At 45.8% G+C, this 24217-nt stretch overlaps 1 protein-coding gene across 3 annotated transcripts in view; it reads left to right on the forward strand.

The window, feature by feature from the left end:
• Nucleotides 1-24217, forward strand: part of LOC126412420 (uncharacterized) — a 379666-nt gene that overhangs the window by 257300 nt on the left and 98149 nt on the right. For all 3 annotated transcript variants that reach the window (XM_050082009.1, XM_050082010.1, XM_050082011.1), the window contains exon 6: nt 20957-21610. In XM_050082009.1, the coding sequence (XP_049937966.1) occupies nt 20957-21610 (654 nt within the window). The remainder of the gene's footprint in view (nt 1-20956; nt 21611-24217) is intronic.

The following is a 24217-nucleotide window of genomic DNA, read 5'->3' on the forward strand; positions in this document are numbered from 1 at the left end:
GTTTAAGTAAGTAAGCAATGTTAGAGTATATCCCTTACTATATCTTACGTGGATCTACGTAACAAGGTTGTGGTAGAAATATTAAGGATTTACGTAACAAGTTTGTGGTAGAAGTATTAAGGGCCCTCCGTAACACCAGTTACATGCTCTAATAACGTGCTTGCTACAATTAATTCTATGTGTGCATAATCATAGATTAATTTCTGAGGTTATTATATTTCACTATTGCAAACATTGTGTATGCAAATCTTAGTATCAATTCGGACCTTTGAAACTGTATTTTTGAGATGTTTCGTAGTAACTTTTCGTTAATTCACCCAGCAAGTAAGTAGTGATAAGTCAGAGCTAACAAATGTTAAGTGCACTCACTTTATAAGTAACCAATGTTAAATAACCAGCGACAAAATTTTAAGAACAAAATTTTGGGTGAAATATACCTTTTTAAAAACATGCAGTTATTGCAGATACATTTGAAAACACGTGACTTTTCTGAATAAAAAAATCTCACGTTGCAAGTAACTGGAATATGTTAGTCATTACCGCGTAATGTCAAGAAACAATCAACTTTTCACTTACCATTGTTTACAGCGGAGGTCTTAACGTACGGAACTTCTGAACAACTTGATTTTTAGTGTTCCAAGTAAACGCACATCGTACACTGCTGTTGTCTTCGTTGGGAGAACTTCTTACTGATCTGTTGATAGCTCAGGGGAAGGGGGACTACGAAACTGTACAGAATGTCGTTTCCAGTTTTACTATCCTCTCCTGTGATAAGAATTTACTGTTTTTCAGCATAAATACAGGTCGGCATTTTCTCTAAATATTCATACTGTGTTTTGACGTCCCAGTACCCACGTTCACAAAAGGAGAATTCACAGTCTAACTGATCCTTAGCAAGTGTCAGACATTGCACTGATACAATGTCATTTGTTCGTCAACTCAGGCTTCGTAGTCTCTATCGTTAAACATGTGTGCTCAGCCCTTATTTTGCCCGGGATTGCAAGTTATGCCTTAAAAATGGTGGTACTCTCTATACACTCTTCACACTGTGAATCAAAAAATGTCCAATTTGGGAACAACGTTCGGTACACAGTGCCCCGTGCTTCTGCCTCAAGTTAGAATTCCGCGTTCAAACTTACAAAGTGAAGGCATTATCAAGTTAGAAAACATGTACAAATACATACGTTTTCTTAGTGTAAGTGAAGATGAGTTGGATTTGTATTTTAGAGGAGTGGAGGAATGTGTAACAACCGTGTTACACAGTAAAAAAGACAAAATTATCGGATTAGTTTTAGGTCTAGAGTTGCATAATACCCTCGAAATAGCATACTGTCATTACCTTTTTTAAGCAACAGGGCTGCTTCCACTGATAGTTCACCACAGTGAATTACTAGCTCTCATAAGGAAAAGACTGCCTGAAATTTCATTTCATGTCATAGTGGCAGGAAAATTTATGTTGAGGTAAGAAACTGCTAATATGAGAGTAGGGTCGGAAGCGACAGGAAAAATCAGGTTCATATCTTTCGTATTCCATCAGTAGGATTTCGGCAATTTTTTTATCAGATGTGTTTTACAGAATTCTACTAGATTAATCGTACTCACAGTTATCAGGCTAACGTGAAGTGTTACATATGTAAGAAAGAACTACATGGGGCGTGCAGGCACGAATTAATGTACATTGAAGAGCTGTAGAAAGTGAGTTCTAACAAGGAAATATAATATTTCCAGACCCATGAACATGTAACATATCTCTTTCTACCAGGAGTAATGTATGTTCCCCAAAACTTTGGCCATTCCTTTTTTGTTATACTCTGTACATCTTGTAAACTAACAGTTCCGGTCGTTTAATGGTCATTTGTTTGTCAGCTCATACTTCAGTATTCTCTATAGTTAAAAATATGTGATCAGCCCCTACTTTGTCCGGAATAACGGTTATGTCTTCAAGATTTGTGAACAACGTTCGATACACAATATCCCGTGCTTCTGCCTCAGGTTAGCACTCCGCATTCAGGCTTTGGTTAAGTCTCTTAGTGAAGGTATAATAATTTTAAAGACACTTCTAAATACATACATTTTTTTTAGCTTAGATGAGGATGAGTTGGATTAAGGTTTTAGAGGTGTAGAGGAACATGGAGGAAGTGATATTTTAGTCTGTATTAAATCGCAAACATACGAAATCAACGCATTAGTTTTAAGTCTAGAGTGCATAAAACATTCAAAATAGCTTCCTATCATTACCTATTTTAAGTGACGTTTTCAGTACTTCAGTATTTGTATACTGAAATTCCATAACTTTCCAAAGTCCAGAACACACTCATACACTCCTGGAAATGGAAAAAAGAACACATTGACACCGGTGTGTCAGACCCACCATACTTGCTCCGGACACTGCGAGAGGGCTGTACAAGCAATGATCACACGCACGGCACAGCGGACACACCAGGAACCGCGGTGTTGGCCGTCGAATGGCGCTAGCTGCGCAGCATTTGTGCACCGCCGCCGTCAGTGTCAGCCAGTTTGCCGTGGCATACGGAGCTCCATCGCAGTCTTTAACACTGGTAGCATGCCGCGACAGCGTGGACGTGAACCGTATGTGCAGTTGACGGACTTTGAGCGAGGGCGTATAGTGGGCATGCGGGAGGCCGGGTGGACGTACCGCCGAATTGCTCAACACGTGGGGCGTGAGGTCTCCACAGTACATCGATGTTGTCGCCAGTGGTTGGCGGAAGGTGCACGCGCCCGTCGACCTGGGACCGGACCGCAGCGACGCACGGATGCACGCCAAGACCGTAGGATCCTACGCAGTGCCGTAGGGGACCGCACCGCCACTTCCCAGCAAATTAGGGACACTGTTGCTCCTGGGGTATCGGCGAGGACCATTCGCAACCGTCTCCATGAAGCTGGGCTACGGTCCCGCACACCGTTAGGCCGTCTTCCGCTCACGCCCCAACATCGTGCAGCCCGCCTCCAGTGGTGTCGCGACAGGCGTGAATGGAGGGACGAATGGAGACGTGTCGTCTTCAGCGATGAGAGTCGCTTCTGCCTTGGTGCCAATGATGGTCGTATGCGTGTTTGGCGCCGTGCAGGTGAGCGCCACAATCAGGACTGCATACGACCGAGGCACACAGGGCCAACACCCGGCATCATGGTGTGGGGAGCGATCTCCTACACTGGCCGTACACCACTGGTGATCGTCGAGGGGACACTGAATAGTGCACGGTACATCCAAACCGTCATCGAACCCATCGTTCTACCATTCCTAGACCGGCAAGGGAACTTGCTGTTCCAACAGGACAATGCACGTCCGCATGTATCCCGTGCCACCCAACGTGCTCTAGAAGGTGTAAGTCAACTACCCTGGCCAGCAAGATCTCCGGATCTGTCCCCCATTGAGCATGTTTGGGACTGGATGAAGCGTCGTCTCACGCGGTCTGCACGTCCAGCACGAACGCTGGTCCAACTGAGGCGCCAGGTGGAAATGGCATGGCAAGCCGTTCCACAGGACTACATCCAGCATCTCTACGATCGTCTCCATGGGAGAATAGCAGCCTGCATTGCTGCGAAAGGTGGATATACACTGTACTAGTGCCGACATTGTGCATGCTCTGTTGCCTGTGTCTATGTGCCTGTGGTTCTGTCAGTGTGATCATGTGATGTATCTGACCCCAGGAATGTGTCAATAAAGTTTCCCCTTCCTGGGACAATGAATTCACGGTGTTCTTATTTCAATTTCCAGGAGTGTACAATCGTTATATTTACTTTCAGAGGAACTGCTTGTTTGTAATTTAATCGCAATTAAGGTAGGTAGATTCACATTTCCTGGTGAACCGACTTCGTTTTCTTAATCCATATTACCATGTCAAAAGCTCATTTTGTATTGCCAGAACACTGTAGCGATTTTTCAGTGTTTCCTAGACGATAAACTCGTTTAAAAATCAGCTGCAATATAGTCTTCGCTAAGACGGATGATCGGTTTGCAAGATAAATTCATAGAGTAACTGCGTGTGATTTCCCCACCTCCTTTTATCCCAAGCATACCTACGCAGGCAATTATTGTTAGGCAGGAGTCGATCTGTTAGATTTATTATTAAAGCACCCCCCAACATTACAAAAGAGTCGCCTTATCCCCTGCCTACCATCTGAGTCCGAACTTAGACGACTAGCCTATGACAGCCAAATAACGTAGGCGAAACTAAATTCCGTGAGACATGTTCTCCTCACCCTTGTAATTGCAGCACAGCCTTTGAAGATTTCGTTGCGAGAAAAGTTATTACTCCTGTCTAGCACCTACTCACCGGAGGAATAATGTGTCATTCGAAATTAAATGGACGTATATATCTGCATACGCCCTTTCTGATCTTAGCCCCTAAGGTGAAAGAATTATTATTCATAAGAGCAGTATATCGTAAAAATTTTGAATTACAAAGATTTCTTCCACTCTGGAATTGCTGTTGAGTATAATCTTTATCGCCTGACAGAGAATTTTATTTCGAAAGCAGGCACCGCATAAATCTGTAGATGATAGCCGAGGAACTTGTTTGCCTGCAGTTATCCAGTGAGAGAATTGACGTCGCAGCTGGGTAGACAGATGCGGAAAACTAACCATTCTGTCAGCTGCCGAAAACTAACCTTTCTGTTATAACATTGCTGAATTTGTAAATACCGTTCTTAATAGAGTCCCATAGTGCTCAGAGCCATTTGAACCATTTATTTCGGCAGGACTGCCACTGATGCTTGATTCGAATAGCTCTGTGGCTCACTCAGGCGTTAGTTTTTGCACCAACGGTACCAGCAGACACAGAACATGTTTTGTACAAATCTTACATAAATTATAACGTGACACCAGTACTACATTTTTTTTTCAAGTGCCTAGTTAGCCCTGTTTGATAGAGTACAATGTCGAATCTTATTTTAAAAATATTAAACACAACGCAATTTTTCTTCCTTCTCAATTATTTACTCCACGATATTAATTCAACACAGTTCTATAAACAACTTTTTGATCTTATCTTCTTTTGCAAGGAAGTGTTGTGGGTTGGATACACGTGAGCACGCCAAGTAGAGCTGTCCATGAGAAGAAAAGAGTTTTTATGAATGCACACTGGCAACTCTGAGTGTTCGCTCTTGGGCTTTCCCATATATGGTCATTCCAAAAGTAATTTTTAATGGGAGTTACAATCTTTTAAACGGGAAAGGCAAATCCGTCAGTATAATATTGGGATTCATAGAATCAAAACACTTTCTTCTTTAGTTGTGCCACTAATTATACTATCCATAACAATATTTTGGTCCAGGTGTGTAATCTGTAATCGAGTACCGTAACACAGTCACATCAAGCACTCCGTCTTCAGGCCACGAGTGGCCTACCGGGACCATCCGACCGCCGTGTCATCCTCAGAGGAGGATGCGTATAGGAGGGGCGTGGGGTCAGCACACCGATCACCCGGTCGTTATGATGGTATTCCGGACCGAAGCCGCTACTATTCTGTCGAGTAGCTCGTCAATTGGCATCACGAGGCTGAGTGCACCCCGAAAAATGGCAACAGCGCATGGCGGCTGGATGGTCACGCATCCAAGTGCCGGCCACGCCCAACAGCGCTTAACTTCGGTGATCTCAGGGGTACCAGTGTATCCACTGTGGCAAGGCCGTTGCCCAGTCGCATCAAGATTTCGCCTTAAGTGGACCGGAACACCTGCCTTTAACCTCAGTTTATCAGAAGGCACTCCTGACAATTCCAAAGATTCAAGGAACTCTTTAGGTACGAGGTGATTTGTTCAGTTTCCACAACATCATCGACAGACAAATATTCTACAATATCTCCTTCTGCTGGTGACATAATTTTTTTCATTTATCTATCCAACAGATTCACAAGTCGACGGTAAAATTGCCCTTTCACACAACCATTCTTTATTTCCCACATTCGCTTGCAGTTCAGGTTGAACACTGCTCACTGATACAGAAAAGGCAGTCGAGGGTATATAAAGCGTGTCTGGGGAACAAGGAAACGATGCAGTCGTTGTCGTAATGCGGTAACGGAGTGAAAATGGTGCATGGGGACTTAGTTAAATATAATGCAAATAATTTTAATTTTAGTAGCTGTCTGTCCGGTTACGAAGTCTCGTAACCGGTTGGCCCTGACTGGTATTAGCACGCAATCTGACTGCATAGAATAACAACAAAGAATGAAAGAAAACTTCCGTTAACACAATTAATTAATTAAGTCCCCAGCAACTATAAAAGCTACGAAACAACAAAGCACAAATGTAACTGTTTTGTGTGTGGAAGTGTGATTCAACGTACACATCTGGCACGGTTCTTCCTCAATACGACAAGATGCTTTAAACGCCATCTACAATGAAGTAATTAAAAAAAACCAAAAATACTATAATTGCACATAGAAACCAGAATTACACTCTCATACATGAACACAAGCCAGATGCTTTGTTGACTGAACCTGTGACCAAGAGACATTGTTAGTTAGGACATTTGCAATAAAAAAATTTTCTTTACCTTCATATATATTGACGAAACATACACTCTGATCATTACAACATCCGCAATCGAACAGCATCGGCTGTCTAGCCCATCAGAACAACTGCACACAACATGCTCACAACTAGTCACGGCTACATCAGAACTCCTACTGCCCATGACGACTTCTCAACAAGCACTCTCCACGACGACTTCTCAACAAGCACTGCCAGTGGAGGCGGCTGAATAATAATCTTTGGCGCAATCTCTGGCGCTGTGACTCAGTGTAGCCACCTTTCAATGGTTCAAATGACTCTGAGCACTACGGGACTTAACATCTGAGGTCGTCAGTGGCCTAGACTTAGAGCTACTTAAACCTGCCTGAGGCAGGATTCGAACGTGCGACCGTAGCAGCAGCGTGGTTCCGGACTGAAGCGCCTAGAACCACTTGGCCAAAAAAGCCGGCTGGTAACGGAGTGAATTATATGTCGTCCAAAAGGACATGATCATTGGCTTTCGGACTAAGTCTGTGAACTATTCGCGTGCCGCCGTGATTAAAGTGTACCGTGGATAGCAAAATGGCACTATCCACAACCGGAGACGAGCCAACTGTGATGCACCACGGGCCGTAGGTGACAGACGTGAACGTCGGCTGCGGATATGTGTACAGACGAATAGACATGTAACTGTTGAGCAACTGACCGTCCAGATGAATCACTGGGCTACCAACACTGTCTCCTCAACGACCGTTCAGCTACCGTTGCTGCGCTTGCGGCTCCGCAGCAGGTGCCTCGCTCATTCATCCATACTGACTGTTGTTCATCGGCGACGAAGGCTGGAACTTGCACGCCACTACCACAACCAGGCGTCCACTGAGTAGCGACAGGTGGCTTTCTCAGATAAATAACGTTTGATTCTCCATCAGAGACATGGCCGTTAATAAGTATGGCCCTGCCGCAATGCTCAGAAATGTCTAGGTCCGGGGTGGGAGCATTAGGGTCAGAGCAATGTTTTCCTGGCATTCCCAGGGGGATCTCATCACTTTGGAAGGCGCAGTGGATCAAGACAAGTATGCGTCGGTCCCTGGCGACCAATGTCCACTCCTACAAGCAGTTTGTTTTTCCTCGGCACGATGGCATTCATCAGCAGGACAGTACAACCTGTCAAACAGCTCGCAGTGTACGTGCGTGATACGAAGAGCACCAGAATGAGTTTACCGCAGACCCCTGGTCACCAAACTCCCCGGATTTCAACCTAATCGAGAATCTGTGTACCACCTCCATCGGGCCGTCCGCGCCCTGGATCCTCGACCGAGAAACCTTGCGCAGCTGGCCGCAGCACTGAATTCGGCATGGCTCCACATCCCTGTCGGTAACTTCCAGAACCACCTCACTGACACTCTTCCTGTACGAGTCTCAGCGGTCCACGCTGCAGAACGTGATTATTCAGGATTTTGTCAGGTGATCACATTAATGTGACTGGACAATGTACGTGGGTGTATGTGTATGTGTGTGTGTGTGTGTGTGTGTGTGTGTGTGTGTGTGTGTGTGTCCAAGAGAACATTCGCTCTTGAATTTCTTGCTCTCATGGAAGTGGATAATCAATGTCTGTGGAACATTACGTGGTAGACGAAGTCCATTTCCCTTTCCTTGGGCATGTGAATAATCAGATCTCCAGAATATGGAAACCGGCAAATCGGCACGCACACCAACCGGTACCCCTTCACTCTGCAAAGATGACTTTGTGGTGGGTATTGAAAGCATCGTTTATCGTATAGCTGTATTTTTCCGAAGGATGGAAGAAAGGAAGATTGGGTTTAACGTCCCGTTGACATCGGGGTCATTAGAGACGGAGCACAAACTCGGACGTATCAAGGATGCAAACTCGGACGTATCAAGGATAGGGAAGGAAATCGACCGTGCTCTTTCAAAGGAACCATCTCGGCATTTGCCTGGAGCTATGTAGGGAAATCACTGAAAACCTAAATCTGGATGGCCAGACACTATTTTTTCGAGGAGATGAATTCTGCTGGTTCTTTTACCTGCACCGTCACTGGTAAACACTATGATAGTCTTCTGCGCACCGACGTCATTCCAGCCCTTCAGCAGCGTGGACGTGTTGGTGGCGCTCCTCCGCACATTACACAGCCAATGAAGCAGCTGCTGCAGAGGCATTTCGTAAACGTTAAAATTGTTGTTGTTGTTGTTGTTGTTGTTGTTGTTGTCTTCAGTCCTGAGCCTGGTTTGATGCAGCTCTCCATGCTACTCTATCCTGTGCAAGCTTCTTCATCTCCCAGTACCTACTGCAACCTACATCCTTCTGAATCTGTTTAGTGTATTCATCTCTTGGTCTCCCTCTACGAATTTTACCGTCCACGCTGCCCTCTAATACTAAATTGGTGATCCCTTGATGCCTCAGAATGTCCTACCAACCGATCCCTTCTTCTAGTTTAGTTGTGCCACAAACTTCTCTTCTCCCCAATCCTATTCAATACCTCCTCATTAGTTATGTGATGTACCCATCTAATCTTCAGCATTCTTCTGTAGCACCACATTTCGAAAGCTTCTATTCTCTTCTTGTCCAAACTAGTTATCGTCCATGTTTCACTTCCATACATGGCTATGCTCCATACAAATACTTTCAGAAGCGACTTCCTGACACTTAAATTAATACTCAATGTTAACAAATTTCTCTTCTTTAGAAACGCTTTCTTTGCCATTGCCAGTCTACATTTGATATCCTCTCTACTTCGACCATCATCAGTTATTTTGCTCCCCAAATAGCAAAACTCCTTTACTACTTTAAGTGTCTCATTTCCTAATCTAATTGCCTCAGCATCACCTGACTTAATTCGACTACATTCAATTATCCTCGTTTTGCTTTTGTTGATGTTCATCTTATACCCTCCTTTCATGACACTGTCCATTCCGTTCAACTGCTCTTCCAAGACCTTTGCTGTCTCTGACAGAATTACAATGTCATCGGCGAACCTCAAAGTTTTTATTTCTTCTCCATGGATTTTAATACCTATTCCGAATTTTTCTATTGTTTCCTTCACTGCTTGCTCAATATACAGATTGAATAACATCGGGGAGAGGCTACAACCCTGTCTCACTCCCTTCCCAACCACTGCTTCCCTTTCGTGCCCCTCGACTCTTATAACTGCCATCTGGTTTCTGTACAAATTGTAAATAGCCTTTCGCTCCCTGTATTTTACCCCTGCCACCTTCAGAATTTGAAAGAGAATATTCCAGTCAACATTGTCAAAAGCTTTCTCTAAGTCTACAAATGCTAGAAACTTAGGTTTGCCTTTTCTTAATGTAGCTTCTAAGATAAGTAGGGTCAGTATTGCCTCACGTGTTCCAATATTTCTACGGAATCGAAACTGATCTTCCCCGAGGTCAGCTTCTACCAGTTTTTCCATTTGTCTGTAGAGAATACGCGTTAGTATTTTGCATCCGTGAATTATTAAACTGATTGTTCGGTAATTTTCACATCTGTCAGCATTTGCTTTCTTTGGGATCGGAATTATTGTATTCTTCTTGAAGTCTGAGGGTATTTCGCCTGTCTCATACATCTTTCTCACCAGATGGTAGAGTTTTGTCAGGACTGGTTCTCCCAAGGCCGTCAGTAGTTCTAATGGAACGTTGTCTACTCCCGGGGCCTTGTTTCGACTCAGGTCTTTCAGTGCTCTGTCAAACTCTTCACGCAGTATCGTATCTCCCATGTCATCTTCATCTACATCCTCTTCCATTTGCATAATATTGTCCTCAAGTATATTGCCCTTGTATAGGCCCTCAATATACTACCTCCACCTTTCTGCTTTCCCTTCTTTGCTTAGAACTGGGTTTCCATCTGAGCTCTTGATATTCATACAAGTGCTTCTCCGTTCTCCAAAGGTCTCTTTAATTTTCCTGTAGGCAGTATCTATCTTACCCCTAGTGAGATAACCCTCTACATCCTTACATTTGTCCTCTAGCCATCCCTGCTTAGCCATTTTGCACTTCCTGTCGATCTCGTTTTTGAGACGTTCGTATTCCTTTTTTCCTGCTTCATTTACTGCATTTTTATATTTTCTCCTTTCATCAATTAAATTCAATATTTCTTCTGTTACCCAAGGATTTCTACTAGCCCTCGTCTTTTTACCTACTAGGTCCTCTGCTGCCTTCACTACTTCATCTCTCAAAGGTACCCATTCTTCTTCTACTGTATTTCTTTCCCCCATTCCTGTCAATTGTTCCCTTATGCTCCCCCTGAAACTCTGTACAACCTCTGGTTCTTTCAGTTTATCCAGGTCCCATGTCCTTAAATTCCCACCTTTTTGCAGTTTCTTCAGTTTTAATCTACAGTTCATAATCAATAGATTGTGATTAGAGTCCACATCTGCCCCTGGAAATGTCTTACAATTTAAAACCTGGTTCCTAAATCTCTGTCTTACCATTATGTAATCTATTTGAAACCTGTCAGTATCTCCAGGCTTCTTCCATGGATACAACCTTCTTTTATGATTCTTGAACCAAGTGTTAGCCATGATTAAGTTGTGCTCTGTGCAAAATTCTATCAGGCGGCTTTCTCTTTCGTTTCTTAGCCCCAATCCATATTCACCTACTACGTTTCATTCTCTCCCTTTTCCTACTACCGAATTCCAATCACCCATGACTATAAAATTTTCGTCTCCCTTCACTATCTGAACAATTTCTTTTATTTCATCATACATTTCTTCGATTTCTTCTTCATCTGCAGAGCTAGTTGGCATATAAACTTGTACTACTGTAGTAGGCATGGGCTTCGTGTCTATCTTGGCCACAATAATGCGTTCACTATGCTGTTTGTAGTAGCTTACCCCCACACTTTTTTTATTCATTATTAAACCGACTCCTGCATTACCCCTATTTGATTTAGTATTTATAACCCTGTATTCACCTGACCAGAAGTCCTGTTCCTGCTGCCACCGAACTTCACTAATTCCCACTATATTTAACTTTAACCTATCCATTTCCCTTTTTAAATTTTCCAACCTACCTGCCCGATTAAGGGATCTGACATTCCACGCTCCGATCCGTAGAACGCCAGCTTTCTTTCTCCTGATAACGACGTCCTCTTGAGTAGTCCCCGCCCGGAGATCCGAATGGGGGACTATTTTACCTCCGGAATATTTTACCCAAGAGGACGCCATCATCATTTAATCATACAGTAAAGCTGCATGCCCTCGGGAAAAATTACGGCCGTAGTTTCCCATTGCTTTCAGCCGTTCGCAGTACCAGCACAGTAAGGCCATTTTGGTTAGTGTTACAAGGCCAGATCAGTCAATCATCCAGACTGTTGCTCCTGCAACCACTGAAAAGGCTGCTGCCCCTCTTCAAGAACCACATGTTTGTCTGGCCTCTCAACAGATACCCCTCCGTTGTGGTTGTACCTACGGTACGGCTATCTGTATCGCTGAGGTACACAAGCCTCCCCACCAACGGCAAGGTCCATGGTTCTTGGGGGGGGGGGGGGGGGAGGGGGGACGTTAATATTATCAGCCGTTATTTCCCTATAGCCTGGGTGTCCAGATCACCTGATTTTAATCCGTGTGACTTCTGGCTGTGGGGTTATCTGAAATATGTGTTGAGTGCTCCAGTTACGCATGTAGCTGAATTAAAGCATGCATTGCGCAACACATTCTGAATTTGATTCCCCTAGACACTCGGACCTGTTGTGCAACATGCTGTTTCTCGATTTGAACATATGGCGGAAAACGTTGGACAGCATATTGAATAAGTCTTGCGCCAGTCTCACGACAGTTAGAAACCGATGTCACTATGCTTTTTATGTGGGTTTTGGCCCCAAACAAGAACCGATGTCATTTAGATTTTCATGCACTTTTTGGACTCAGAACAATTAAAATACGGTTTTTTTCCCATCCGTCTCCATGGTGGATGGGCTTACCTAACTGATAGTGCCACAGCTGTCGATGGCCGAACATCTGCAATCGTGCACATTGAACAGTACGGATGGTATAGGCCTAATGTGCAACTCGAACCATAGCCGTCGTATTGCGATTCACCTGTCATTTGCAGCCGATTCCATTTACGTTAAGACGCTTACAGCGCCATCTACTGGTAAATGTTTCATTAATTTTTTTTATCCGTTGCTTTCCCCGCGCCAGTAATAAGCTGTCCAAATTTGACATCATTCTGAGCAGCGGCTGACACTCGCAAACTCATTCATCATTATACAAGTATACATTTATTTATTGTTGTGCGCATACCTAGAAACCGATAGGTCGCGGCATCGATTGTCGGTCGGACCATGAATTTTTCAGCCTTTGTGTTAACCTAGCCTTCACCTACAACGATGTGAGGGGTCGCCAGAAACAACACATGGTTCAGATTCCACGTTAAACTGTAGGTCCACCTTTCCCAGTTGGTTGACTGGGATACCTTAGCGGCATGCAAGTGGTGCATAGAAAGACTTGCTCCAGGGTACTGAGGCACACGAAATTGTTACTTTATATACAGGTACATAATTACGATGGCATGCTGGAATGTAACGTCTCCGAATTTGTAATGTGAGAACTCTTTAGGCTTTTTAAATAAAACAAACTTTATTAACTATCTGCGTTTGTAGTCTTCAGATCTAGATATTTATTTCTCAACATAGACACCCCGGTGACGAATACATTTCTGCCAGCGAGAGACGCGGTTCTTGATACCGTTACTGTAGAACATTAGAACATTTGATTTCGCTGACTGAGCTACAATCCCATCTCTGCTTGCACTGCTTCATCACTATCAAAGCGAAGTCCTGGAACATGTTCTTCAGGTTTTGGAAACAGATGAAATTTGGATGTGGCCAAGTCGGGAGTGTGTGGAGGAATGATCGACGACAGTGAACCCAAGTCGTTCGATTGTTGCAGATGTAGCGCTCGTGTGTGGTCTGGCATTGCCATACTGAAAGAGAGGGTGTTCAGTGAGTGGACGAACTTCTCTGCAATTAGAAACTCGATGTCAGTACACTGTTTCTCACGCAAGGACATTACCATACTATACGCTACAATTCGGACCTCTCTAGCGACAGAGGTTTGTAACTTGCGTCAGCGAAATGGTAAGTCGACCAAGTAATGTACACGACTGTTATGCTTGTAAGGGTACAGTATGGATCCAGCTTTCATCATAATTAGCTTTAGCGTAGCGTTTACAGATGGGTTTTTTTTCATTGCCCTCATGGGCAAATTTTAACTAATAATTTGATGGACATTCAAATCAGTGTTAAAAAATCTTAGGCATTATTGTTCGAAGAGATAGGGGATTGCAGCCGGTTGTTCGTAAGCTTCACTCCAGTATATTTGGACTGGACACCTGTCAGTCATCTTCAGGTCAGCTGTCGAAGACTGACGAACATGTCCTCCGCCATCCCAAACCATGAGCGTGCTTAAACCCCTTGTACACAGAGCCTATACAGCATCGTATGTATATAATTTGCCTAAAGAGCTTTCACATTTGAAGATAGTGTTCAGAGACAATGGATACTCTACCCGGCAAGTTAACAGGGCATTCTCTTCTAAAATCAGGAACCAGTAAGTCGATAAAGAGGAGAACGCACCAGCAAAGTAAGTAGTTTTCTTCCTTCGTTGGAAATATTTCGTTCAAAATAGCAAGAATTCTTAGTAACTTTCAGGTGAAAGTCATTTTGCGTCCACCATCTAAGATTTCGGACCTGCTGGGAACAGTGAAGGATAATTTGTTATTGCAGAAGGCGGGAATTTATAAAAGATCATACCAGTGTGGGACGGCCTATGTAGGCGACCACCACGGCCAGTGGAAGAACGCTGCGCAAAACATAAACATTGCACCCCCCCTTTTGCAACCCAGCAAGTCTGTAATTACGGAACATTATATCTCCAACGGACATTCAATGGAGTGTGACAGAACATTAACTGTGGCCACAGCAACATCTTTTGGGTTTCCATTGTAAAAGAATCCGTTGACATATGCATCGCGGAAAATCTAATGAACAGTGACAACGCTTACGAGCTGGATAAAGCGTAGAATCCCGTCATCTCCGAGATTTGCTCCAGACGAAGACACTAGAATACTTCGACGACTGCGGCGAGCGGCAACGCCGAAGACAGCTGATCCTTGCAGTTCCAACAGCGAGGGCGCTGCCGCCGGGCGATGTGGTGCATCTGTCACCGAAACTGTGACGCATTCGTGGCAATACTCTCAGCGCGCTATATAAGGCGGAGTGGAGAACATCTTCGTCGCTTAACTCCCGTCGCTCCGCTATCTTTGTTTCCGTCGACCTCCAGAACTCATAGGACCGTGAATGAGATCCCAGGCACTTCTTTAAACTCCAGACCTAGGGTCTTCCCATAAATTTCGTCAGTCTCGTTGCTTCCTTTCTCTCCCGTCGCCCCTTCTATGTCACTATCCACAATACCAACTCCAGTACTTTCTATCCCACCGCCGGCGTGCCCCAAGGCTCCATCCTTTCCCCTCTATCTCCTGTATACTGCAGATATGCCCAAACCTCCCCCACCTTTTCACCTCCTCCAATTTGCTGATGACACTGCCTTCCTGGCTCTCTATCCTACCATTCAACAGTCCCAACATACCCTTCAAACCCTCCTTGACCAGTTCACCACCTGGTGCAACCAGTGGCTCCTTCACATCAACCAGTCCAAAACCCAGGCAATCATTATAGGTTGTACCACCCACTCCTTCTGGCTCTGGCTCCATTTATGGTTGTCCTATCCACCTCATTCCTATCCTGAAATATATTGGCCTCACCCTTGACCATCACCTCACCTGGACTCCCCATCTCCTTGTGATCCAACACAAAGCCTACAATAGACTCTGCCTACCGAAACTCCTGCCTGGCTGGACCTGGGGACTGCATCCTTCCACCAACCTTCGCACCTATAAATCCTTGATCTGCCCCATCCTTTATAGGGTGTCGTTGCCTGGATTTCTGCCACTCCCAGATTCTATAAAGTCCTCCAATTCCTTGAACGCCATACACTCTGCCTTGCCTTCTGTATCCGCCTCCCATCCCCCAAGCAGATTGTGACTTCATCCCCTTCCCACATCATCTTCTTTTCCTAGAACACATCTGCACCATGTACATTGTCCACAGACTCGATCCCCGTCCCCCACCCTCTGGTGTCTTCTATCCTCTCTACCTCCAGCCCATTGCCGCGCCTTTACTGTTCTGCCCCACCCCCTCTCCATCTCCACACTCTTCACCTCCTTTCCCAACACAGCTTCCAGCACCTACCCCTCCCAGATGATGTTTCAGTCTGATCTCTACCCCTCCTACTAACTCTAACCCTACCTTCCCCTCCTACTCCTCAGGTCTCTCTCTCCACTCCTTCGCCTTTCCCTGGGCGGTTTTCCTCCCTTCTGCACCCCCCTCCCTTTCCCATCTATCCCTACTGTGTTTCTGTGCTCCCTCCAACTTTCCTTTGCTCTCCATCTCGCATCCCGGCCATCTTCTGCCCCTTGGTGCGACCCAACCCGCTTTTCCTTCTCATCCCGCCCCTTCCAGCCCCCCTCTATCGCTACAGCTTCCTCTCCCCTCCTTTTCCCTCCTCTCAGGCTTCCTCTCCCTCGGCAGCCTTCCCACCCACCCCCCACGGCAGTTTTTATTCTTTGTCGTGTGTGCCCTGTCTCTTACTGTGGTTTTTTAAGTGTCTTCGTCCTGGAGTGTTTTTATACTGAGGCCAACTATTAACTTGTGCATGTGACTTCAGTGCATTTTATGTGCACCATGAATCGCCAACTGTGTTTTTTGACTTTATGTCGACCCTTTTTAACTGTTGCATAATGAATGTCTACATGTCAGTGTATATTTTAACCCCCATTGTCTCAACTTACTATGTTTTTATGTCTCCCTTTTTTTCGCCTTTTTTATGTATAGTTTCCTCTTTTTAATTGTAATGTCACTCGGCTGAAGAGCGTGGGATTGTGCAGCTGCCAGCCCTCCCCTGCCCATATTGGGCGGGGGAACAAAATCACAATAAAGAGGAAAAAGTGGACTGGCCTCCTGGCAGTTTTTAGTCTTCGTCGTGTGTGCTCCGTCTCGTGCAGTGGTTTTAAAGTGTTGTCGTTCTGGAGTGTTTTTTGAATACTGTGGCCAACTTTTATCTTGTGTGTGGGACTTCGGTGTATTTTTACATGCTACGCACATCGTCAACTATTTTTTATCTTTATGCAGACTTTAACTGTGTCGACGATGAACGTCTCTTTGTACATGTATATTTTAATCCGCTTTGTCTCCCCTTATTATGTTCTACTGTCCCCCTTTTTATAGCCTTTTATATGTATTGTTTCATCTTTTTATTCACTGTAATGTCAATCGGCTGAAGAGCGGCGGATTGTGCTGCTGCCAGCCCTCCCTTCTCATATATGGTAGGGACATGAAATCACAATAAAGGGAAAAAAATCTTCATCGGTCTCCAAAGGCTGAAGTTGACTGGCAGTTGTCCAATCGAAATATCGTGGAGAGAAGCTTATGACGACTGGCTGCAATACCAAAATCTCTTGGAACGTTTAATTCGCCAGGAAAATTTTAAATTTCACATTAGGCATTTTTTTTTCAGCATGACATCGTAATTTAGTACGGGCCCATCAGAGCGAAAATCCTATTCACATTTGTCCGGTATTTTTTAAGGTTCTGTGTCTCAGTCTGTAAAAACGGAACGGTTATAGGAACGCTTTGTTGTCTGTCTGTTTGTCTGTCTGACTGTTAAGAACCCTTTTCCTCAAGACGGGTAGACGAATCAAGTTCATATTTATGTCCCATATTAAGGTCTGTGGTCCCTTTGCCAAATAAAAAGTATAAGCTTCTAAGTCAATGCAGTCAAAATAAATGGCCATTTATGTCACATATTTTGATATTCAAGAACTCACTCATCAAAACTAGTAGGGTGCATGCTGTTGATCTAGAATCATTCAACTTGCAAGCAAGGTATCACATTACAAGTAAAGGGAAAAATCCGAAATTGTTAATTTTGTAGTCACATCACTAAAAAAATATTTCTTTTGTCGTTTGTTATCTGACTTGAAACTTGAAATTAAAACTTTTTTAAGGAAATTTTCACCACTTGACTGTTAATTGTTCATTTATTTTACACAACCACAACTTTGGCTTTGCAGCCATTCTCGAGTGCATGTTGAAAAGTTAAAACTTCCTGACCTGTCCCTGACATATCATCTCCGAAAAAACATTTCTGGTCTTATAGGCCAGTTGTTGTATCACAGGATACGAGTGCATATCAAAGATACGTAATGTGGCTGACACTGTGCACAACGAAAAACCATTAACATACATCTCGCAATGTCAGCCATATAATGTATCTTCGATATGTACTCATATCCTGAAATACACTCCTGGAAATGGAAAAAAGAACACATAGACACCGGTGTGTCAGACCCACCATACTTGCTCCGGACACTGCGAGAGGGCTGTACAAGCAATGATCACACGCACGGCACAGCGGACACACCAGGAACCGCGGTGTTGGCCGTCGAATGGCGCTAGCTACGCAGCATTTGTGCACCGCCGCCGTCAGTGTCAGCCAGTTTGCCGTGGCATACGGAGCTCCATCGCAGTCTTTAACACTGGTAGCATGCCGCGACAGCGTGGACGTGAACCGTATGTGCAGTTGACGGACTTTGAGCGAGGGCGTATAGTGGGCATGCGGGAGGCCGGGTGGACGTACCGCCGAATTGCTCAACACGTGGGGCGTGAGGTCTCCACAGTACATCGATGTTGTCGCCAGTGGTCGGCGGAAGGTGCACGTGCCCGTCGACCTGGGACCGGACCGCAGCGACGCACGAATGCACGCCAAGACCGTAGGATCCTACGCAGTGCCGTAGGGGACCGCACCGCCACTTCCCAGCAAATTAGGGACACTGTTGCTCCTGCGGTATCGGCGAGGACCATTCGCAACCGTCCCCATGAAGCTGGGCTACGGTCCCGCACACCGTTAGGCCGTCTTCCGCTCACGCCCCAACATCGTGCAGCCCGCCTCCAGTGGTGTCGCGACAGGCGTGAATGGAGGGACGAATGGAGACGTGTCGTCTTCAGCGATGAGAGTCGCCTCTGCCTTGGTGCCAATGATGGTCGTATGCGTGTTTGGCGCCGTGCAGGTGAGCGCCACAATCAGGACTGCATACGACCGAGGCACACAGGGCCAACACCCGGCATCATGGTGTGGGGAGCGATCTCCTACACTGGCCGTACACCACTGGTGATCGTCGAGGGGACACTGAATAGTGCACGGTACATCCAAACCGTCATCGAACCCATCGTTCTATCATTCCTAGACCGACAAGAGAACTTGCTGTTCCAACAGGACAATGCACGTCCGCATGTATCCCGTGCCACCCAACGTGCTCTAGAAGGTGTAAGTCAACTACCCTGGCCAGCAAGATCTCCGGATCTGTCCCCCATTGAGCATGTTTGGGACTGGATGAAGCGTCGTCTCACGCGGTCTGCACGTCCAGCACGAACGCTGGTCCAACTGAGGCGCCAGGTGGAAATGGCATGGCAAGCCGTTCCACAGGACTACATCCAGCATCTCTACGATCGTCTCCATGGGAGAATAGCAGCCTGCATTGCTGCGAAAGGTGGATATACACTGTACTAGTGCCGACATTGTGCATGCTCTGTTGCCTGTGTCTATGTGCCTGTGGTTCTGTCAGTGTGATCATGTGATGTATCTGACCCCAGGAATGTGTCAATAAAGTTTCCCCTTCCTGGGACAATGAATTCACGGTGTTCTTATTTCAATTTCCAGGAGTGTATGACAACTGGTCTATAAGACCAGCAATATATTTTTCCGATAGTGAGTTATCACAGACAGGTCAGATACAAACATTTCAAAATGCGCTTGAGAACGGCTACAAAGCCGAAATCATAATTGTGTAAGATAAAGGAACAATTAACATGAAATGGTGGAAATTTCTTTCAAAAAATTTTAGAATCGCTAGGACTGATATCTTGCCAGCATCAATGTCGATAATAGGCAAAAATCGTCAATATCCTCAATTCCCAGACTGAATAGACTACCTACTACGATGAGCCAAAACATCATGACCACCTGTTTAATAAACGTGTTGGTCCACTATGCAAACACAATACAGCTGCGATTCTGCTTGGTATGGATTCTAAAGGTCCTTGACAGGATTCTAGAAATATGTGGCACCGGCTGTCTACGAGTAGGTCTACAATCGCAGCAAATTAAGGAATGGTACTTTACGGGCAACGTGATTTCACTATAATGCCTGTCAAACCACTGTAGCGCGATTCTCACCTTGCAACACGGACAGTTATACTGCTGGAAGATGTCATCGCCGTAGGAGGGAGACAGCGCCCAGGTCTTCCGCAATAATGTTCACGTATTTCACTGCTATCATGATGCCTTCGATGACCACCACTGATCCCATGGAAGCCCGACTTATTGTACTACATAGCATAATTCTGCCTTCACCGGCTTGCATCTGTGGTGCGGTGCATGTTTTGTAGAGCCATTCGCTTGGATGGCGGCGTGTAGGGACCCAACCATCGACCTGTTTTAACAAGAAATACGATTCATTCGACAGGCGACACCACTTTCTGCTGATCCACGGCGAAAACTTAGTGAAGCTGTGCCATCGCAATCACAACTGACGATGTCGTTGGGTCAACACAGGAACCGTGTGATGTGGAACCCCACTTTCACCAATGGCTTCTGAACAGTGTGCTCTGAAACACTTGTGCCTGCACCAGCATTGTACTCTGTCGTCACATCTGCCACAGATCGTTGGCTACCGTGGATCATACATTGGAGGATCCTCCGACCTCTACGTTTTGTGATGAGAGATGGTTGTCCAATACCATAGGGCCTGCTCGTTATTTCATCTTCCTTCAGCCACCTTCCATAGGTGCTCACGACAGCAGTACACCAAAAGGCGACCAGCTGCGCCGTTTCAGAGACTGTCGTTTCCAGAAGCAGCGCAATAACAATATGCCCTTGGTCAAATCGCTTATATCAGTGGATTTCCGCAATTATGGCCCATATCTTCGCTGTAATGACTGCCCATTCGTCTCTCTTCTGCTTACATTTTTTTCTTAATACGTCACGTTCCTCCAACACCACCAGGGGCATTAAGCCACGCGGTGGGCAGTGGTGATAATGTTCTGGCTCATTAGTGTCGCCGGCCGAGATGGCCGAGCGGTTCTAGGGGCTACAGTCTGGAACCGCGTGACCGCTACGGTCGCAGGTTCGAATCCTGCCTCGGGCATGGATGTGTGTGATGTCCTTAGGTTAGTTTGGTTTAAGCAGTCCTAAGTTCTAGGGGACTGGAGACCTCAGAAGTTAAGTCCCATAGTGCTCAAAGCCATTTGAACCATTCGTCAGTGTCTATACTTAACCGAGTTTTTGCTGAAACCTTTGTGTGCGAGCCCTGTCCGGTATCTTTTTCGTTCAGGATCGAATGTGTGTGCGTGTTGCAGCGAGTGCTGCTGGACCACCCGTTGGGGCTGGGCGAGTCGGTGACGGTGATCCTGCACGAGGTGCTGTACGAAGACATGCGGCGCCTGCTGGAGCTCATGTATAGCGGCGTGGCCGAGGTGCCGGCCGGCGAGCTGCCGCGCTTCCTGCGGACCGCACAGGCGCTCCAGGTCAGCGTGATGCAGTCGGCCGAGCTGCGAGTCTGCGGGGCGCCCGCCGCCGACCCCGCCACCAGCTCGCCGCCCCCGTCCTGCCCCCAGGCGGCAGAGTCGCCGCAGCAGCAGTCGAGGTCGAGCCAGCCGCCGCTGCCTTCGCTCCCTTCCCTAGATGCGCCGCCGGAAGGTTTGCCTCCGCAGCCCGATGCACCCGCGCCGACCCAGCTGCCTTCCTCCCCCACGCAGCGGCCTAGGTCTCCGCTGAGAGCCACGTCCCCGCCCGGGTCGGACGCCGCTCTCTGCCCGCAACCGAACGCGCTGCCTCGGCCGCCGGCGCCGCCCTACTCGGTGACGGCGGCGGAAGCGCCGACGCTGCACGCCGTGACTCAGCGACACGAACGCCAACCCTGGCCGCTGTTCCCGCCCACCGCCGTTGCGCAGCAGCCGCTCGACGACAACGGAAACCGATCGCAAGGTGCCACAGCATTTATCACCGAACAGGTATTGCTTCAGTGTGTCTCGCTAACACTGTCGTGTAAAATGTTTACTGAAGAGTCTACGACTAATAATACAGTCTGATTCACAGTTCATGTTACACATTTCTAGGGGTTGTGGGGGCTGTAGAGGGTACCTATAAGATCAAGTTTTACGGGTCTAGTGAAGCAGGGGATACAACCCGTCGGCTTTGACCAATGACGTCTGAATTGGCCAGAGAGCATTTATTACACAGATGAAAGAGTTGACAAGAATGTTCAGAAACAAAGGAATACGAGAGACGAAAAATATAGTTGACATATATAAAGGCCAGTAGTATTTTCACGTTAAGGATATCACGTGTTTGCATCGTATTATTTCTCTGGAAAATGAAAGGGAAAAAATGGATGGAAAATATTGGTAGCAAAGAATACATCACGTCACAAATATATGAGTTGTATCTCGAACCTCATTCGAGCTGTATTGCTTAAGTGCAGTACGGGATACAAGTTTGGCGTACGTCGATTTCTTCGTTTTCACTAGCATTTGTGTTCTGTTGTTCAGTTGAACTATGTACCCCCTGTTTCACTAAACCCTAAATGAAGCACGGGATACAAATTTTACATGTGTTGTTTATTTCGCCTCCGCTATCACTAACGGTCTGTTCTTACCTAGATATTAGTACTACCGAAGGCAGAACGAGCTACGTACGTAATATTTGTATCCATACTTCCGTTGGCCTCTATATATGTACGCTGCTAACGAAAACTTGGAAATGGACGTACGTTACATTTGCAACCTGTATCGCAGTTGAACTACGCGAAGAGACAATAAGACGACACATATACAATTTGTATCCCGTACTTCACTGAGGGGTACAGTATTTTTTTTTTCGCCGTCGATGCTAATAGTAACCCATTCTTTACTTGAGCTATATCGCTATACACAACATTTGTATCCTGCTCTCCAGTTGACAGATACAGGTAAATCCCATGAATGTTTACATACGTCTTTCTTTTCGAATACGTAGTGTCAGTGTGAAGGTCAACTGAAGGACGGGATACAAATTTCAGTTGTGTCAGCTGTTTCGCCTTCAATTTTGTAAGTACAGATTCGAAAAAATCGTGCTGATACTAGTGCTGGGAAACGAAAGAAGAACGACAGCTGCGAAATTTCTATTACTTACTGGACTACACGAAAACATACATATTGGTGTAATACAACAACGAAATACGTGAAAATAGTCAAATGCAGTAAAAGAAGAAAATGGAAAAGTGAACTCACCAGACGGGAACTTCCTAAAAGAACCGAAGCTCGCCTAGAAAGACATCAACAAAAATCACTCCCTGCAACACCCTCATAGCCGGCCACAGTGGCCGAGCGGTTAAAGGCGCTACAGTCTGGAACCGCACGACCGCTACGGTCGCAGGTTCGAATCCTGCCTCGGGCATGGATGTGTGTGATGTCCTTAGGTTAGTTAGGTTTAAGTAGTTCTAAGTTCTAGGGGACTTATGACCACAGCAGTTGAGTCCCATAGTGCTCAGAGCCATTTGAACCATTTTTGAACACCCTCATACACAACAAATATAACATTACGAAAACACTCACTCACACACACACACACACACAGACACACACACACACACACACACACACACACACACACACACACATACACAGAGAGAGAGAGAGAGAGAGAGAGAGAGAGAGACATGCACAGACACACAAATATACACCCCCCCCCCCCGCCCCCCCCCATCCTAATGTGAAATTAGCTAACATATTTCGGACGGTACATTTGACCAACATGTTTAATAAAACATTTAAACGGGCAATATGTTTCGGGAATACTATGTCTCCATGAATATTCGTCTAGATGACTTTGAAGTGTGAAAATCTGGCGTTTCCCTTTCCCTATATGAGATTTCACAGCTGACCAATAACCGTCTATGCTATTTGTGCAAGCCCCTGTGGATAATGATCTGAACTCAATATTGTCATTCAGTACGAGATTCTGATAACCCCTTTTCCCTAAACCCGTCTGAAATTACAATGGAACCCTCTGCAACGTGATCTTCAATTAAGCAGACCAAAACTTCCTTCCTTCGATTGGGTATTACCTTGAACACAACATCTTCACATTCCTGACCTGAAACTACTGCCCCCCAAACCCATAATCCCACCGGAGGTTTCCCCCTGTTGAAGTTCCTTTTGCCAAAATGTGATTCGTCAGCTTCGACCATAACACCCCCAGCCCCCAACGGCCCCCTATATTTCATGCACTCCCCACACACTTTCCTACAAGAAAGAATACCAGTCCACAACTGTACACTTACTCACACGACATTCACGCACACACAGCCACACAGGATATCTCAAACACCAACAGTAAGTGATATTCATAGTGTCTCTCAAGACGAGCTTAGATTTTTCGAACCACGTCCCTCTACTAATGGATCGCCACAACCTATCTATGCTGCAGCGCCATACGAATAAGTCGTGAGTACGGCGACGAAATACACTTGTGAGGCGCATATGTTCGCTGCACTCACGACATCGGACATACTCAGCAGTGAGACCACACATTTGCAAAAAACAAATCGTGGCCAATATGTTGTCCCCCTTAGCCTCTCG

Source organism: Schistocerca serialis, chromosome 7 (genome assembly GCF_023864345.2).
Source record: "Schistocerca serialis cubense isolate TAMUIC-IGC-003099 chromosome 7, iqSchSeri2.2, whole genome shotgun sequence".
NCBI lineage: Eukaryota > Metazoa > Arthropoda > Insecta > Orthoptera > Acrididae > Schistocerca > Schistocerca serialis.